General features: G+C 39.0%; 1 protein-coding gene across 7 annotated transcripts in view; it reads right to left on the bottom strand.

Moving 5' to 3' along the window:
• The window catches only part of CHD2 (chromodomain helicase DNA binding protein 2), a 142,850-nt gene that overhangs the window by 30,962 nt on the left and 95,747 nt on the right, over positions 1-16,141 (bottom strand). For all 7 annotated transcript variants that reach the window (XM_060005483.2, XM_060005484.2, XM_060005482.2 and 4 more), the window contains 7 exons: positions 11,766-11,807; positions 11,048-11,187; positions 5,635-5,773; positions 5,291-5,441; positions 4,048-4,170; positions 2,475-2,603; positions 1,430-1,570 (listed from right to left, as the gene is read on the bottom strand). In XM_060005483.2, coding sequence (XP_059861466.1) covers positions 1,430-1,570; positions 2,475-2,603; positions 4,048-4,170; positions 5,291-5,441; positions 5,635-5,773; positions 11,048-11,187; positions 11,766-11,807 — 865 coding nt within the window. The remainder of the gene's footprint in view (positions 1-1,429; positions 1,571-2,474; positions 2,604-4,047; positions 4,171-5,290; positions 5,442-5,634; positions 5,774-11,047; positions 11,188-11,765; positions 11,808-16,141) is intronic.

The following is a 16,141-nucleotide window of genomic DNA, read 5'->3' as shown; positions in this document are numbered from 1 at the left end:
TTTGTAGCAACTTCAAAATGAAAGTACACTTTGATCTTGGAAACTGTATTAACTAAAATATTTCAAGTGACTGAAATTTACATAAATCCACATGGGTAAAGTTCATTTATCCATGAAAGGGTGCAGAAGGATGGAGACAGAGATACATATAAAAAATTTTATGTATGAACATTTAAAAACATAAAACAATACTACGCTTTGATTACGATTATGCGATTATGTAATATGTAGTAAAAGTATAAAAACATGGGCAGGAAGGTTTCACACGAACTTCAGGGCAGTGTTACGGAGGAGAGAAGAGGGAGGAGAGCAATGAAATTGGGAGAAGAAACAGAGGGGAGTCCCAGTAATGAGTGCATGGATACCAAATACAGTAGCCCAAAAAAAACCCACTTGAAGTAAACATGAAAAATGTTAACAACAGCTGCAATATCTGGGTAGTGGACACATGGATGCTGGCTAAATCATTCTTTGTGCTTTTATTTTTTAAATATTTCACCTTAAAAGAAGAATACCTTTCTGCAGAAGCACAGATGCAAAGAAAGGTATCTGTTACAATACAGTTTATAACATTAGAAATTTGAAAGCAATTTCAATATGGGAAACTTAAAATTGTTTCCAAAATATTATAATCAAACAAAATCTTCCTTATCTATTAAAAATGATTTTAACTTTTATTTATTCACTTGGAAAGCTGTTTGTGATATATTGCTAAGTGGGGAGAAAAGGTTATCCAAACAGTCTGGTCTGATTTTTATTTTATATTTGTTCTTATACGCATAATAAAACAGTTCCAAAGGTGCTCATCAAGAAATCTCTTAGAGCTATGACTGGATGGTGGAATTAAGGCAGTTATTTGTTTGTATGTTTTAACAATGATTAAAGATTAATTGCAGAATAATTTCATCAGAAGTCAGCAAGATGCAACACTGTACCAGAATTCTGTGGTTTGGAATGAACTTCATAAAACCCCAACATGAAGATTATATAATAATAGTAGGGCTTTCATCTATTTCTACTCCAAAAGCTTAACTCTTGATAGTATTTGATAGTATTTCACATATTCAGATTCATCTGTGGACTGTGCTTTTCTGAGAACATGAGTTCATGTATGAGTCTGAGAGCATGTATCAAGTAGTCTGAGAACATGTATCAAGTAGTTACCTGTCCTGTCTCATTCCAACACCCCCTCTGAAGTGTGTAATCAAAGAGCAAATAAAGGCTTCTATATTAAAGAACACAACTCACACACTCCGCTCTCTCTGCAGGAAGAGATGCAGGCATCCCCCTGACAGCCCCATCCTTCCTTCTGGGATATACTCATAAAACGACAATTATTTCAGGGCCCTCAAACCCCATTCTACTTCTAAATCCTAGAAGGGAATTTCAAAGGCTGCAGGCATCTCAGTAAGCAGAATGACATCGATACCTTCTCTTTCTTATCTTTTGATTTCTTCCTTTCCTTGTCCCCTTCCTTGTCTTTCCTAGAACTCATTTGTTTCTCCTTGTTCTCCTTGTTCTCTTTCTTCTTCTGTTTCTTTTTCATTGGACTTTTTTCTAAGCCATCATCCTAGAAAACAAACAAGGTTATGAGCTTTTGCCACAAACTTTACATTTCCTCGTTTACTTTCTAGAAAAAAAAGCACTGCTCCCAATGGTTCATCACTGTGTTCACAGAAGCATGTTCTCAAGCATACAGCCTTAAAGCTATCTGCTTAAAGTGAAGCCTGTAGAGGCAGATGCTCTTCACTTACATCTTCTCTTTATTTCTCATAGCAACCCTTCAACACAGGCATTATCATTCCCATTTCACAGATGGAAAAAACTGAGGAACAAAGAGATTATATACCTGCCAGGTAGTAATTGGTAAGGTTGCTAGTATTTGAATTCATGCATGCTTGACTCAAATCCATGCTAGTTCACATACCCACTGCTGATCTTCCTGGAAATAACCTCAAAGGGCAATTACACTTGAAGAGTAACAAAATGAAATCCCATAAAGTTTTCAGTCACGGAAACAACAGACTGAATGCTAGCAAGTTACTTTTCCTTTTGCTTAGACCAGAGGTTACAAGTTGACAGGCCTTGGGCCAAACCTGATCCACAGATGAGTTTTGTTTGGCCCAACAATGAACTGCATAACAGCTGCCCCTATATATTAGGCATGAGCTCCCTGGTTAACCACAGTCTCCACCACTCCCTATCGCTCCCAGCAATGAGGCTGAGTGTCAATTGCCATTTATCACTGAACTGTGCATGGTTCCCTTCATTTCCTTCCATTATGAATTTTCAATTGCTGATCTTAAATGAACAACTATATTCCTCTCTCACAGGTTAAGCAAAGACATAACATAGTTTCTATTTTTATTTTATCTACTCTAGAATGTAAACCAAACACATTTCAGATAATTTTATACCAGTTGGCACAATAAATGTAACTTAAAAATAATCTCAACTGAAATTCAGCCTCATACCTTTACTTCTCCCTCTTCTGATGGATTATCTGAGTGCCTAGGAGACGAAAACTCAATTCCATGCTCATCTTTCAGCCTCGGTGCTTTGTTTTCCTTCTTTACTCGAGGCTTCCGCTTCTTTAATTTGGCCTGGAAAGGGTAAGAAAATGATGATAAATCAAGTCCCTCAAAAGCATGACCAAATAACATCATGATTCTTTGGAACAGCAGCAGCCATATAATTCAAACAAGGAAACTCAAGAGAAAATTCAAAGGAGTGCAACCAATTTTACCTGAAGTAGAAAAAAAGAAACTATATAAATCTCCTATGCCACACAAAAACATCCATATCCTTGAACCTACTGATTCCATTTTTTGGAATTCAATCTAAAGATAAAATTCAAAAGAAGAAAAAAAACCCTTATGTACAAAGATATAAATAAAGATAATATATAAAATAAGAGTAACATTAAAAAAACTAGAAGCATGTTATATCTAAAAATAATGAAAAGGTGTTCATCTACTCAAACCGATACAGTAATTTAAGCAAGTAAAAACATGATGCAGGGGCTTCCCTGGTGGCGCAGCGGTTGGGAGTCCGCCTGCCGATGCAGGGGGCACGGATTCGTGCCCCGGTCCGGGAGGATCCCACGTGCCGCGGAGCGCCTGGGCCCGTGAGCCGTGGCCGCTGGGCCTGTGCGTCCGGAGCCTGGGCTCCGCGAGGGGAGAGGCCACAGCAGTGAGAGGCCCGCATACCGCAAAAAAAAAAAAAAAAAAAAAACATGATGCAATCTATCTCCCCAGAGCCTAACTTACAGAATATCCTCAACATACTATGTGAAGAATGACATTAATTATGACACTACTACGCAAAAAAGGACAAGGTACGGGATTGGATTTTTTTCTAAAATTTGCTTTCTTTATAATATAGGGAAATTAATACAAATGGCATAGCTCTAAGAGCACTTAAGGAACATGCACACACAAAGGCTGCTACTACTGGCTGTAACTTATAGTATCTCCTAACTGTGATTCTCATCTTTTTAAGCCTGAATTGAAATGAAAAGTTGGGGAAATAAAAGCTAAAGCTCAGATGAGTCCATTAGTAACTCGGTTGAAATTTTTCACTGAGCAAGTAAGGCAAGTGTAACTGAAGTCCAGTTTCTGAATTAACTGTGTATCCTAATTACCCATTTTATCCCTGGGACCCATGATTACAAGCAGCCGAGTATTAGCTGTAACAACAGGCAAACCCAGTGATATTCACGCAGTACTGAGAACTATACTCCAAAATTGAGGAAGGAGCATAAAGATACAGCAACAGTATGTCTAGACCAGTGGCACTGGGAGAAATGAGGACTATTTTGAGGCAATATTTGAGGAGAATGCCAAGATGTTTAGGTCAATTACTAAATGAACATTACTATCATCACTCAACCAAACCATCATTACTGGAACCTCAATACCAACACCTGACAAGGAGAGGGTTAGCATTCTGTGGAGATGCCTGGAGAGGGCATCTCTTCCCCTACCTAACCCTGCAGGGCTGGAGCCTCAGACCCCTGGACGGTGCCCGGCTGGCAGCTGCACTCACCTCTTCCCCGCCCGTCACGGCCCCCTCCTTCTCCAGACTCTTCCTGAGCAGCTTCAGCAAGTAGTCCGCTCGGGTCTGCAGCTGCTTTCCCTGGGGCTTCTTATCTGTCTCCACTGGCAGGATCTTCAACAGGAAAGGAAGAGAAGTACCCGCCACGGCCCACGGCCCGGTTAGTGGATCAGGATAAACAGAGATGACAAACAACTGAGCAGTCCTTTCCCTCCCCACCACCCAAAATACAGATAAAGCCTCAGATCCTATCTCATGTCCATGGCTCCCAGTCACTGAAAATCCCTTATGAGCCGTTCTCGTTTTACAAAATGGGATGGAGAAATCCAGCTCTCCCACTGGCTCCTACCTGTGCTGTTAACAGGGTAGAACAACTCAGGTAGGAGGGGCTTGTTGGCTTCATCTGCTAGAGCATCCCAGCCGTCGTGGATTTCCTCCTTCCAGGAGCAGGGAATCCCTGGAGCTAGGTTAAAGCTTCGTTTTAGATTGAAAATGCTTCTTAGAGCATTGCTGGAAAGCACTGAGCTATGCCAGGACACAGCTGGACCTCTCAGGCCAGACTGGATTTGGTCTCAGTGCTTATGGCAGGGTGCTGTCACCCTCTGAGAACATTGCACCTGGGATGAGCATTGTTTGACGTGCCAGGAAAAGCCCTGCCAGGAGCACAACATGGAGCGCATCCTACTAAAATTTGAGCCAGCTTTCCCTGCTTACAGCTCTGAGCACGGCCTTACTATACTTGGTAGCCTGATGTGCAACGGATAGGGTGGGAGGCTCGATTTTGTGGGAGAAGTACAGCCACAGTTTAATTCCATTACAAAAAATACCAAGGTATGGCTCATTCTTTCTTCATGTGTAGAACTGAAATATGGCTGTTTCAAATATCGTTAAAGAAAGTGCCAACAACTAAGGCCGAGGAATGCTCTTATTATTAATAATCTTACCCTGGTATTTGTTGCAATGAGATTTGACCTACAAGAAAAATCAGAATTTGAAGGCTTCTCCTGTAATTTCCCAAAAATTTCACCTGGCTATAATTGTCATCTCTGAAATAGTGCCACAGTCCACTAAAGATGGTAATGTTTCCAGGGATAAAGAAATCCCAGGAATTTACTATTGTTCTAATTTCCAATTTGATCCCCACCCCCCAGAAAATAGTTAAAAGTAAGTAATCAATATAAAAATATTATACAACAAATCTTCTAGACATCTCCAGCATCACAGAAATACTTACTTTGTCAGTTAACTTAAGCTCTGGATCCGTTTTAATTAGCTCCCAGTTTCCATAGCCGTGTTCATAAATTCCCAGCAATAGGCGAGAATCATCCTCTACTCCCCACTCGACATCAAAATGTGCAGCTTTGACACGACAGGTTAAGCAGTATCTGAAAAGATTTCCAAAGCAGGAGGACATTAGAGGAAGAGTCTTTCTGATTTGGGAATAAACACCAATGAGCAAAGCACTCTGGTATGTTAGAGAAAAAATAATGAAAATACTACATAACTACACGTAACTGTAACTTCAAATCTGTTTTCTAATGGCACAACCACCCATGCATGGGCATGTATTATACTCACTTTTTTTTTTCTTCAGGGTCTACAGGGATAGATTTATGCAGCATCTCAAACTCTTCTTCATGTTGGATAATAGATTTCACATTAACCTGAACCCCAGATATCTTGATAGTTGGGCCTCTCTTTTTCCCTGGTCCTTTCCCTAAAGAACACCAATTTCATATTCGTTAAGTGAGAATTCGCTGAAGTTTCACAAAAAACATAGGTCAACAAATCCTGAACTCTTATTCCCTCAGCGTATATCTCTGGTTTATCGTTAATTCAAAGATATAATCAAGTAAGGCAAAAAATTTTCTCAATTAATGTTTGTAAAATAATCTCTAAACAATTCAGTTTTTTAAGATTTAGAATTTTTTAATCCAGTAGTGTTTATAATTGTATTTTAATCTTCTTATTCCTGTTTTATACTTTGGCTCTAAAATTAATAAAATTTATGAAAGAAGATTTTAAAGCAGTAATATTAATGCTGAAGTTTTTTCTTTTCTAACCCATCAACAGATTTTTAAGTGCTTTAAAAGATGATCTTCTCTACTAAAAAAGTATGAGATCAAGTTAATACCTAACACATTTGAAATGATGAACAAAAGAAGTCATGGAAAGGTTACCCTAGCCCGAGTTTCCAATTAAAGTAATCCTAGAAGTAAAAACAAAGCAGTCAATTCTAACCAGAGTCCAAATCGAAATGCATGATAATGACACTTGTCTGTGAGGGAAAAGATGGCTCAGAGCCTCAGAAAAGATTTCTTTTTTTAACATTCAAGTCGATGAAATGGCACTACAATTATAAACAATTATTTAGGGATTCTCATATAACCCACAAGAATTTCACTTGCAAATGCTATTCCCAACAATACTGATGAGTTCTGGAACAGAATGTGGCAAAACGGGAAAGGCACCTCCTCTGAAGATCAGAAATCTGGGATTTATTCCCGGATCTGCACAAACTACCCCCTGTCCCCTTTCCCCTCTCACTTCTAGTTATTAACCTCTCTGGGTCTGTGTTTCCTCATCTGTAAAATAAAAAGATTGCAACAGAAAAATGGGCAAAGGATAAAGAGACAATTCACAGAAAAGGAAATACAAATGGTTCCATGTGAAAAATACTCAACCTCATTCATGGTAAGAGAAATGCAAATTAAATATATAGACATAGCCTTTTTAACCTCAGGCTGGGAAAACTCAAAGATCTGAAAATATGTCGGTGAGACTAAGAGGAGACAGACACTGCCATTCTAGTCAATGCTGGTGGGAGGATATGGCGCAAATGGCATACACACAAGATTATTTACCACAACACCGTAAAGCAAAAGATTGGAAAGCTGAACGTCCATTAACAGGATACTAATATTGTAAATCCATAACAGATTATGTAGCTCTTCAAACAAAAAAAAAATCAGGCAGTGGAGAAAAGATCAACCATCTTTAATGAATGGTGTTGAGACATATAGTAGCCATATAGGAAAAATCCAAAATCCAAAAAACCTGGATGCAATACCAGGAAAAACTCCAAGTGAATCAGAGATATAAAAGTAAATGAAATCACATAGGTATTGGTGGTGGTGGGGGGTGATCTTAATGACTTCCTTTATATCCTCAGAGTAGAAAAAAAAATTTTTTTTTAGTTTGTTACAATATATTGAATATAATAGGTTCCTTGTGCTATATTAAATCCCTGTTGTTTACCTCTTTTATATATAGTAGTGTGCATCTGCTAATCTCATACTCCCAATTTATCCCTTTCCCCTTTGGTAACCATAAATTTGCTTTCTATGTCTGTGAGTCTGTTTCTGTTTTGTAGAGAAAATGTTTTTAATCAAAATCCAAAACAACAATAGGGTAAAAGATTGATAAATTTGACTATATAAAATTTTTTTAAGTTTTCTGTACAAAATACCATAGCAAAGTGAGAGGACAAATCACAAACTGGAGGAGAACACTGGCAACTTTTATCAGAAAAAGAGATCCTGGGACTTCCCTGGTGGTGCAGCGGTTAGGAATCCACCTGCCAACGCAGGGGACGCAGGTTCAATCCCTGGTCCGGGAAGATCTCACATGCCGCAGAACAACTAAGCCCGTGAGCCACAACTACTGAGCCCGTGTGCCACAACTACTGAAGCCCGCATGCCTAGAGCCCGTGCTCTGCAACAAGAGAAGCCACTGCAGTGAGAAGCCCACGCACCGCAAAGGAGAGTAGCTCCCGCTCGCCGCAACTAGGGAAAGCCCATGCGCAGCAACGAAGGCCCAACACAGCCAAAAATAAAATAAATAAAAATTTTTTTAAATTCCTTGTATTAAATCTTCTTAAAAAAAGACAAGAAAAAGAGATCCTAAAAATTAAGACCAACAGCTCAATAGAAAATGGGCATAATATATGTACAGACAGTTCACAAGTGGCCCTCAGAAAAGATGCACAACATTGCTCATTAAAAGAAAAGTGAGATGCCATTTCCCAACAGTCAGTTTGGCAAAAATCCAAACATTTGACAATACATTCTGTTGTGTATGAATATACACTGTAGGTAGCAATGTAAATGGTATCAGATTTATGAAGAATTTGGCAGTATCTAACCAAATTACATATGCATTTTTCCCAGGACTCAACAATCCCACTTCCAGAAATTTATCCCAAAGATATGCTGGCAGAGATATGAAACAGCATATTCATTAAACTATTTATTCACTGTGGCTTTATTTATAGTGGCAGAAGACTGAAAACAACCCAAATATTTATTGCTAGGGGACAATAAAGTTTGAATTAACATCTATCTACACAGTGGAATACTGTGCAATTGTAAAAGGAAGGAAGTATGAACGCTACACAGTAAGATGGAGTGAACGCCATATGTAAAAATAAGTAGATGCAGAACAGAATATAATGTATGATATCTCCTGTATGATAGAGGAAATACACACACACAGACTTAAAATTTTAAAAAGAAACAATGGAAAGATAAGCCTAAAACTAATCAAAATGATTACCTACAGGGGAGGAAGAGAACAGTACTGGGGGGACAGGAATGAAGGCAAGATTCTCTCATCGTGTTCCTGGTTTTGTTCTGACTTTGGGCCATGCAAATGTTTTACATAATTAAAGAAACAAAGTTTCAGCAAAAGGAGAAAAGTAGTCCCTAGAAACTGAAAGGGAAAGAAAACAAAAGATACTGAACTATATATTAAGTTGGTAGCATAACCACACAGAGAAAAGAACAATTTCAAATAATTTTAAAACATAGTACTTTGTGTACTGCTAATGAGGTGTATTTTAAGGACAAAAAGAAACACAAAGAAATCAAACTCTGCATTAAGAAGTCTTATAGTTAACAGTAAAATCAGGGGGATTCCCTGGCAGTCTAGTGGTTAGGACTTGGCGCTTTCACTGCCATGGCCCAGGTTCAATCCCTGGGCAGGGAACTAAGATCACACAAGCCTCATAGCACAGCCAAAGAAAGAAAGAAGAAAACACACAAATAAAAACAGTAAAATTGGTACTAATATTTGGAAACGTGTATAATGTATAAGACAAATACATGATTATGTTAACATTTTTAGGAACAAAATTTTCAACTTAAGCAAAGAGATATCAATAATCTTACATTAGAATTGGAAATGTTAACCTGGACTCAGGAATATGCTAAATGCCAATTTATAGAAAATACAGGTATATGGAAACAAGTTAAGCAATGCCAGAAGGAAGCAATGAACCAGATGCAGAATGTGAACATGCAGAGAAAAGAAACATGTGGAAAGGAAGGGACTGTTACAAGGAAATATCTCCAAATATGCTGTGAGATGGACAAAGCAAGGTACAGAACAGTGCATGCTACAGCACCAATTGTGTTAAAACAGTATCTTTCCATTTTTTCAACATATGTATTTTTATATTTCTAGAAGGAGACAAGAAATAGGGATACCTGTTTTTCATTTTTGAGCCATGTGAATATAATACTTATTCAAAATAGTTACACGGAAAAAAAAAACACTGTAAAGTTAAGATTTACTTTTGGATGTATTCTTGGCGCTATAAAAGCACATATTTGGATCACTGTCCAAACCACTCAAGTTATTTAAGTTTTTTTCATGGAAAAAAAAAATCTAAAAATGTTTTGACTATATTCAAGAGATTTAAAAATTCTATTACTTTTAGTAACAGCCTTAAGAAGAAAATTTCAAAGCACAAATACTTCTTTACTTAATGAAATAGCTAATACTGCAAGCCAGATGTGATGACAAGCACTTCACATGTATGGAATTATTCAAGTGACCATCCAAACCCTTTGAGGCACAGACTACTACTCTATTTTGCACATGAGACTGTTAAGAGGCTATCACTTGTCTCAGGTCTTGCAGCTAAGAAATGGCAGGACCAAGATTCCAGGTAAACTGGCTGCCTCCAGGGCCTGAATACTTAACCACAGATGACAGAGCCTCCTGTAACGTCAGTGAAAGGTGACAAAAGAATGGGGGCAATGGCACAGATAAACCACAGTCCAGTGAACTGTGGAATGACCACACCCTCATCTTTTTGTTTGAGGTTCAACTATAAGGGTGTCCTTTAACAACAAGGACCTCAGCTCTCTCCTGACACCTCCTGCTTTTAAAGGACAGGCAAAAGCACTCTTTGTGTATAAGACAAAACACACTACAGGTCGAATCGAATTACAGCAAATTCTAGTGCCAAAGAGAGTCTCATTGCAACAAAAAGGTTTACAATATTCATCTACTATTTTTATTCTAACTAATTCTCTAAATCCTTTAAGTTTATCACAACGAAACAATACATGTATGTATATCCAAGATAATTACTGATGTCTGTGGTCTGTAATGTCCTCACTTACAGCCAAAATGCAATGTGTCCACTCAGCTTTACCCACTCACGTCTTTACATCATTCAAACCAATCTAAACTTTCTACAGTAACATTAAAAGAAATCATTCATCTTGTTCATTACTTTGCACCTTCTGCAAATCAACTTCATTTGTGAGTAAATCTTTGGTATCTTAAAACTGACCTCACGGGCTTCCCTGGTGGCGCAGTGGTTGAGAGTCTGCCTGCCGATGCAGGGGACACGGGTTCGTGACCCGGTCCGGGAGGATCCCGCATGCCGCAGAGCGGCTGGGCCTGTGGGCCATGGCTGCTGAGCCTGCTGCTGGGCCATGGCTGCTGAGCCTGCCTGTGCTCCGCAACGGGAGAGGCCACAGCAGTGAGAGGCCCACGTACCAAAAAAAAAAAAAAAAAAAAAAACCCAAAAACTGACCTCACGTAAAGGCAGGTGAGAATACACACCTCAAAAAATTAGGGATGCACGGGATATAAGTGTGTTCATCTTAAAAAAAAAAAAAAAGATGCTTAGCAGCAGAGATCCCAATCCACAAGTGCCAGGTCTTTGAGAATCACTGAGGGAGACATGCTGACTTACCCTCGCTGGCATTTTCTTTCAGCTGCTCTTCGTATTCTTGCATTGCTGACACACAGCTGTTGTGAATCAATTCCCCTAGGCGCTTCAGATCTGCTACAGACTTATCTACCAACTCAGCATCACGTGCTATGCACTCCAGCCTGAGGAAAGACAAATACGGGGATACCTCAAGGCCCTGTGCCCACGTTTCTAATGTCACGTGAACTACCACTTGGTTTCACATAAGCTTGTTCCTGCAAAGACACTTTCTCTACATGCCTTAATTGATCCTTCCAACAAGAACCCTCGGACAGTGACTGATGACTTACTTTCCATCATAAAGAATTTGACTTGGAATAGTCCACAAAAACAGACTAATTTCAAAAAACAGAGGAGAAAGGGTTCATCTTTCTTTATTAACTAAATGCGCTGTCTGATAACAGTAGCAGGTGAAGTGCCCCAAAGCTATTTGCACTAGTTTGTTTCTTTGTGCTCACTTTCCTTTCTCTAGCCTACTTTCATTCACTGCAATGTTCCTAGAAGCGAAGTACAGTTACATGTACAATATGTTTCGTTGATATCCAAGTCATCTGGAGCAGGTGAGTAAATTAATGTCTAAAAGCCAGGCTGTCAAAAGGTGCCAGACCTTAAAAATGGAAAGTAGAACCAAAAAAAGAAACCTCTACAATACAGAAGTGAAAAAGAGGCGGATAAGGAACTATTATATTACTAAGCTTACCGTTCAAGAGGGAGACCAAACTTCTTATACGCCTTGATGAACCTAAGAAAGTAATCAATAAATCACATTAAAAAAAAAGACTTCAGCTATATTAATGCAAACACATCCTGTGATGAAATATGAGCCATAAAAACTGTCAAAAAGACTGGGCCCAATCCTTGCAACTGCCACTAAATGAACTAAAGGTGGCCTTTGAAAATGGCCAGCTTAAAATAGTGAGTGCTAAAAATCTATTCAAACCAAAGATTAACTTTATTCTCAGTGACTGGTCATGAAACTGCTTAGCAACATAATTGAGAATGGTGACTTAACTCTAGTACTATCATTTTTAGAAGGTACAAGTTTATGGAGTTCAATACATAATAAATGATTTAAAAACCACAACCTCTTATAATAAAATCCAGTACAGTTAAGTGGTCTATTCAGTCCACTATTGTTACTTTCAATTCCACACTGCAATATTTTCCGTTACTTTCTGGTCAATAATACAAATATAAGGTTTTTAGGACTGCCTCAAATACTTTTTGTAATGAGGCAAAGTAAAATAAACATATGATTTTAAACATTTTAGGCAAAACTCTTTTGGAAACTCTGACTCCTTCTGCCAAACATTGTCTCCAGCCAAAAATCTAATCTATCCTTCCACAAGTCTCTAGCCTAAACCATGCTATATGCCAATCCATGTTTAATCCACTCCCCTCCCTACAGCCAACCACTAGACTTTCACTAAAGAAGCAAGATGCCATGATATATCAAGGGCATCACTGTAACATGCCGAACTACCTGGTTAGATAAAAATGAAGGGAGAGATACCATGGAGAAAAAAAATGAAAAGAGAGGGCACAGCAATTAAAGAAAATGGGGATGAATATAACAATAGCTAAGAAACAATATTAAAGGAATAGCATGGATTAGGAAAGTACTATATATATGTGAAAGCAAACCTGAGAATTATTCCTCCACTCTACGTTTCTTCTTCTTGATATATACTGAAATATTTTACATCTGAAATAATATGCCATTTGTGATTACTTCAAAATAATATTGAGACAGAGAAGCATTCCAGGAATGGTGGAGTAAGGACCTTTGAAAATCCGCTCCTCCGTAAAAGCAACAAGAACACTGGCAAAACTGTCAAAATCAACTTTGTTAGAATGCTGGAAATTAACCAAAGGCTTGCAGCCATCTTATGAGCATTTATTCAAGAAAATGGCTGAATCTCAGTTTGAACAGTGAGCTCTCTGGCATTCTGACTTGCTCTGTTCCCCATGCCCTCTCCCCAGCTCCATAACTGCCTTGAAAACTATACCTTCCCAACTACTGCAGCTGTGCAAAGAAGCAACACAGCAGCCACTAGAGGGAGCAGAACAGGCCTAGAGCTCCCCAAAAGCTCTTTCCCCAGAGAACAGTGCTATTTTGACCTGACTGACAGCACCCTGAGAAGCTCCATTCTCAGACTTGTCTTCATTTGACCTGACTCTGTATGAAGAACACTGTCTGTAGTTCATCGGTCAAAAAAAAATTAGAGGCAAAGGTTTAACACCACAGCTGCCTGAGGCAGCATTATAAGTTGGCAATATGAACAGGCTGACCAAAAACTGCAATGGAAAAATCTGGGGGAAAAGATGTGCACAGGGGTCTTTGAAAAGCTCAGGCATATTCCTGGGTATCTAGAAGGCTGCATATATGCAGGGCTATGTGCAGGCACAGAGAAGACCTGAGGAGCTGTGAATCTCTCACCTCTGGCTGGCACTGAGGCTCTGCACAAACAGGAACTGAAGGCTAAGGCAGAGCTGTAAACTGCCTATCAGAACATTGAAGACATCCCCAAAATACACAAGTAGCCCTTCAGCAAAGGCTGGTAGATTTACTGGTTGGTAGACTTAAGGTGTTTAAGGAAGTCTCTGTCCAATCATTAGCTGACCACTAAGCTAAATGAGCAGAGACTTCAAAAGACAGAGAAGACAGACTTCGCAGAACTAGCCCAGAAAAGTTACTAAACAAACAGCAACAACAACAAACAGCAAACAAAAAAACTCTTGCTGGCAGGGGGAATCTGATTTCCAGACTTGCCACATTGTATTACTTAAAATGTCTAGTTTTCAACAAATATTACAGAAAACAAGAAAGTATGGTCCCTATACAGGGAAGAAGATGGTTTTCAATGGAAATAGACCCTGAGGAAGTCCAGAAGTTGAACTTATTAGACAAAGGTTTTAATCAACTATTATAAAAATATACAAGAACTAAAGGAATCCATGTCTGACGAATTAAAAGAAAATTTGAGAATAATATATCACCAAATGGAGAATATCAACAGAGACAGAAATTATATAAAGGAGTCAAATATAAATTCTGGAGCTGAAAAGTACAATAACTAAGATGAAAAAAATCACTAGAGAGGCTCAGGATTAGATATGAATTAGCAGAAGAAAAAAAATCAGTTAAAAGATAGGTCAACTGAGGGATTTACTTCTCTGGTGGCACAGTGGTTAAGAATCTGCCTGCCAATAGAGGGGACACAGGTTTGATCCCTGGTCTGGGAAGATCCCACATGCTGAGGAACAACTAAGCTCGTGCGCCGCAACTACTGAAGCCCATGTGCTCTAGGGTCCGCGTGCCACAACCACTGAGCCCACATGCTGCAACTACTGAAGCCCGCGCACCTAGAGCCCGTGCCCTGCAACAAGCCACCGCAATGAGAAGCCCACGCACTGCAATGAAGAGTAGCCCTCCTTCCCTGGTGGTGCAGTGGTTGAGAACCTGCCTGCCAATGCAGGGGACATGGGTTTGAGCCCTGGTCTGGGAAGATCCCACATGCCACGGAGCAACTGGGCCCGTGAGCCACAACTACTGAGCCTGCGCATTTGGAGCCTGTGCTCCAAAACAAGAGAGGCTGCGACAGTGAGAGGCCTGTGCACCGCAATGAAGAGTGGCCCCTGCTCGCCGCAACTAAAGAAAGCCCTCGCACAGAAACGAAGACCCAACACAGCCAAAGATTAATTAATTAATTAATTAAAAAAAAAAAAGAGTAGCCCTTGCTTGCTGCAACGAAGACAAAACACAGCCAAAAATAAATTAAAAAAAAAAAAACAAGAGATGCATTTAAAAAAAAAAAAGATAGGTCAACTGAGATTATCCAATGTGAAAGACAGAAAAAGAATAAAGACTAGCCTTCAAAAACACAGGAGAAATTAAGACATTCCTAGATAAATAAAAAGACAGAATTTGTTGCTAGCAGACCTGCCCTGAAAGAAATACTAAAGAGAGTACTCTGGGCAGAAATGAAAAGACATGAAACAATAACTCAAATCCACATGAATAAATAAGAGCCTCAGGAGGATACCTGAGTAAGAAGATAAAAAGACAGTGTATATGTATTTTTGTCAGTAACTCTTTTCTTCTCCTAAATGATTTTAACTATCAACTGCATAAGGCGATAATTATATAACTGTGTTGGTGGGCTTATAAAGTTTAAAGATATAATCTGTGTGACAATAAAAGCACAAAAGAGGGGGAAGAAACGTACCTAAACTGGAGTAAAGTTTTAGAATACCACTGAAATTAAGGTGGTATTAGTCCAAACTAAACTCTTCTAAGTTAAAACATTAAATTATAATCTCCAGGGGGCTTCCCTGGTGGCGCAGTGGTTGAGAATCTCCCTGCTAATGCAGGGGACACGGGTTCGAGCCCTGGTCTGGGAAGATTCCACATGCCGCGGAGCAACTAGGCCCGTGAGCCACAACTACTGAGCCTGTGCGTCTGGAGCCTGTGCTCCTCAACAAGAGAGGCCACGACGGTGAGAGGCCCGCGCACTGCGATGAAGAGTGGCCCCTGCTCGCCGCAACTGGAGAAAGCCCTCGCACAGAAACCAAGACCCAACATAGCCAAAAATAAATAAATTTATTAAAAAAAAATTATAATCTCCAGGGAAACCACTAAGAAAATAACTTTTAAAATATAAAAGAAACAAGAGAATTAAAATAGTATACTAAAAAATATGTAATATAAAAGAAGGCAGTAATGGGGGAATAAAGGAACAAAGAAGACCCAAGACATAAAAAATGAACAGCAAAATGCAGACATAAATTCTATCTTATAAGTAACTGCTTTAAATGTAAATGGTTTAAAGACTTCAATCAAAAGGAAGAGAGCAATAGAATGGATTTTTGAAAAACATCTAACTATATACTACATACAAGAGTTGCAAGCTAGATTCAAAGACACAAATAGATTGAAATAAAAAAGGAAACAGATACTGCACATACAATACCAAAAGAGAGTTGGAGTGTCTACACTAATATCTAACCAAGTTATAAACTTTAAGACATAAATTGTTACTAGAGACAAAGAAGGACATTTTATAATGAGAAAAC

Source organism: Delphinus delphis, chromosome 2 (assembly GCF_949987515.2).
Source record: "Delphinus delphis chromosome 2, mDelDel1.2, whole genome shotgun sequence".
NCBI lineage: Eukaryota > Metazoa > Chordata > Mammalia > Artiodactyla > Delphinidae > Delphinus > Delphinus delphis.
This window is presented reverse-complemented; position numbering and strand designations above follow the sequence as displayed.